We start from the raw sequence: 2,552 nt of genomic DNA, 5'->3' as shown, positions 1-2,552 counted from the left end.
CCGTTCACATTACAGCCTATATCACGTAATATAGACTGTCTTGCAATGAGCACTCATACATAGGATTTTCAGTGAAAACTAGATGTATGAGTGCTCATTGCAAGACAGCGTATATCACATGATATACGCTGTAATGTGAACGGGGTATAAATACGTAATAATTACAAATTATTTATGTGAACATCCAACCGTTTTCTCTCAGTGCCACATACGCTGTGACAGGCGGGCTTTATCTCGCACAACATCTGCTGTCGTTCGGTTCACCATCCCAGTGTTGTTTTGTTTACATCCCATAAATACATTTTGTGCAAAATTTTGCAACCGGTATCGTTTTCTCAGTTGAATCGAATTTTAAGTAGCAAACTGTGCTAGGATAGCTCAGCAGAACTTAAGCAATGGAAACCACAACGCAAAATAACGACCATCAGAGTAAAAGGTGGAACCATTTGCGTAAGATCCTTGAACGCTCCGGTCCCTTCTGCCCACCCAATTTTTCGGCATCTAACGAAACATTGGAATTTCTGCTGAATACTTCCAAAATTCTTGTGATTGGTTCGTTTTCCGATTGTGATTTTTTTACAGGGAATTTTATATTGTTTCATTTATTGTCTTCCAGGTGCTGGTGGATTAGGATGCGAGCTGTTGAAGGACCTAGCCTTGATGGGCTTTCGGGACATTCACGTAATCGATATGGATACGATCGAGCTGTCCAACTTGAATCGGCAGTTTCTGTTCCGCAGAGCCGACATTGGCAAGTCTAAGGCAGAATGTGCCGCTGTTTTTGTAAATGCAAGAATTCCAGGCTGTACGGTTACTCCCCACTTTTGTAAGATTCAGGATTTCGGTGCAGGTTTCTACCGCCAGTTTCACATTATTGTGTGTGGTTTGGATTCCATTGTGGCCCGTCGGTGGATCAACGGAATGCTGATATCGATGGTGGAGTATGAGGAGGACGGATCGGTTGATGAAACATCTATTATTCCTCTAGTGGACGGTGGAACCGAAGGGTTCAAGGGGAACGCCAGGGTCATTTTGCCGGGCATGACGGCTTGTATCGATTGTACGTTGGATTTGTTCCCTCCTCAAGTGACCTATCCTCTGTGTACCATTGCCAATACTCCTCGCCTGCCGGAGCATTGCATTGAGTATGTTAAAATTATACAATGGCCCAAGGAGAATCCATTTGGAAGTGATATCAGTTTAGACGGCGACGAGCCACAGCATATTACTTGGGTGTACGAGAAGGCTCAAGAACGAGCGAATACTTTCAACATAACCGGTTTGTCCTATCGGTTGGTTCAGGGAGTTCTGAAGAACATCATTCCGGCTGTGGCCAGTACTAATGCCGTAATTGCAGCTGCATGCGCAACGGAGGTGTTCAAAATTGCATCCAGCTGCTGCCAGCCGTTGAATAACTATATGGTCTTCAATGACAGCGATGGAATCTACACCTACACGTACGAGGCAGAGAAGAAAACCGACTGTCTGGCATGTAGCCAAGTGCCACGCCCGGTGGATGTAGTCGATCCGAACACTATGACCTTGCAAGATTTGATTCAACATTTGTGCGACAGTGCTGAGTTTCAGATGAAGAACCCGGGTCTAACGACCAGCGTCGGTGGAAAGAACAAGACCCTCTACATGGCTACGGTCAAGAGTATCGAGGAGGCAACCAAGGGCAATTTGACCCAATCGCTCGGAGAGCTTGGCTTGACGGACGGACAGGAGATAATGGTGGCGGATGTTACAAACCCGAACGCAATTTTGATTAAGCTTAAGTTCCAAAGCAACGAAGTTGAAATGGCTTAGGAAGTCGAGTGATATGTTTTGTTTTTTTTTTCATCAAAGTGAAAAGTGGTAATAAAGATGGATGCTTGAAATTGTCGATTGTCTTACAAATTGAGGGCTTTTGTATGTATTTTTTTTAATTGATGACACTATTCATAATATTTTTTTTATTTTTTCAATTTTTAAATAATCCAAGTACCTACTATCAGTTCTATTTATGTTTAATGAGCGCTATCTCGAAAGATGTTTTTTTTTAATTTCATAGACATTTTTCGAAGTCTGTGAACGCTTTTACTTCTGTAATACTAAAATATACCTGTGACGTCACTCTTCTCAACTCGCTCGACTCGAATTGCATAATAGGACCCTAAATAGATCATTAGTAGGATTTTTTTTAAATATAAGGAATGGAATTTGCAATTGTTTTAGCAATTTTGGAATTGAATCAATTGAGATCTGAGATTTTGCAAACATCAAAATAATAGATCTTGGAAAATTTTTACTTGAACAATATTCATGATTCTGGCATTTCGTGACTTTAATTTGAGTATTATATGAGAATGTCTGAAGAATGTTGAGGCAAACATAAAGCATGGTGACCAGCAAATATCGATTGTGCTATATACATTGAAATTAAGCATGAAACCGAATGCGATTAAACCAAAGAGGTTTAATGGATAGTTACTAAAAGAATGTCAATCTATGTTTTAACTATCTTGGAAATTCGCTCTAAACTTTTTGCAGGATTTTTTTTGGAATGTACT

The 2,552-nt window shown here is 40.7% G+C and overlaps 1 protein-coding gene across 1 annotated transcript; it reads left to right on the top strand.

Moving 5' to 3' along the window:
* Positions 1 to 293: 293 nt before the first annotated feature.
* On the top strand, positions 294 to 1,880 carry Uba3 (Ubiquitin-like activating enzyme 3). Its single transcript, XM_065230693.1, has 2 exons — positions 294 to 552; positions 617 to 1,880. The coding sequence occupies exons 1-2, from the start codon at positions 396 to 398 to the stop codon at positions 1,807 to 1,809; spliced, it is 1,350 nt and encodes a 449-aa protein (XP_065086765.1). The 5' UTR covers positions 294 to 395; the 3' UTR covers positions 1,810 to 1,880.
* Positions 1,881 to 2,552: the final 672 nt, after the last annotated feature.

This window comes from Ochlerotatus camptorhynchus, unplaced genomic scaffold (genome assembly GCF_037179485.1).
Source record: "Ochlerotatus camptorhynchus isolate MF236.1 unplaced genomic scaffold, CSIRO-AGI_Acam_v1.1 ptg000330l, whole genome shotgun sequence".
In the NCBI taxonomy this organism is placed as follows: domain Eukaryota; kingdom Metazoa; phylum Arthropoda; class Insecta; order Diptera; family Culicidae; genus Ochlerotatus; species Ochlerotatus camptorhynchus.
This window is presented reverse-complemented; position numbering and strand designations above follow the sequence as displayed.

What these genes read in the sequence shown, in the direction of transcription:
- Uba3 (XM_065230693.1), top strand. Translation starts at nt 396, where the DNA reads ATGGAAACCACAACGCAAAATAACGACCATCAGAGTAAAAGGTGGAAC. An exon ending in TTCCAAAATTCTTGTGATTG is followed by an intron (nt 553 to 616) that starts GTTCGTTTTCCG and finishes ATTGTCTTCCAG; the next exon opens with GTGCTGGTGGATTAGGATGC.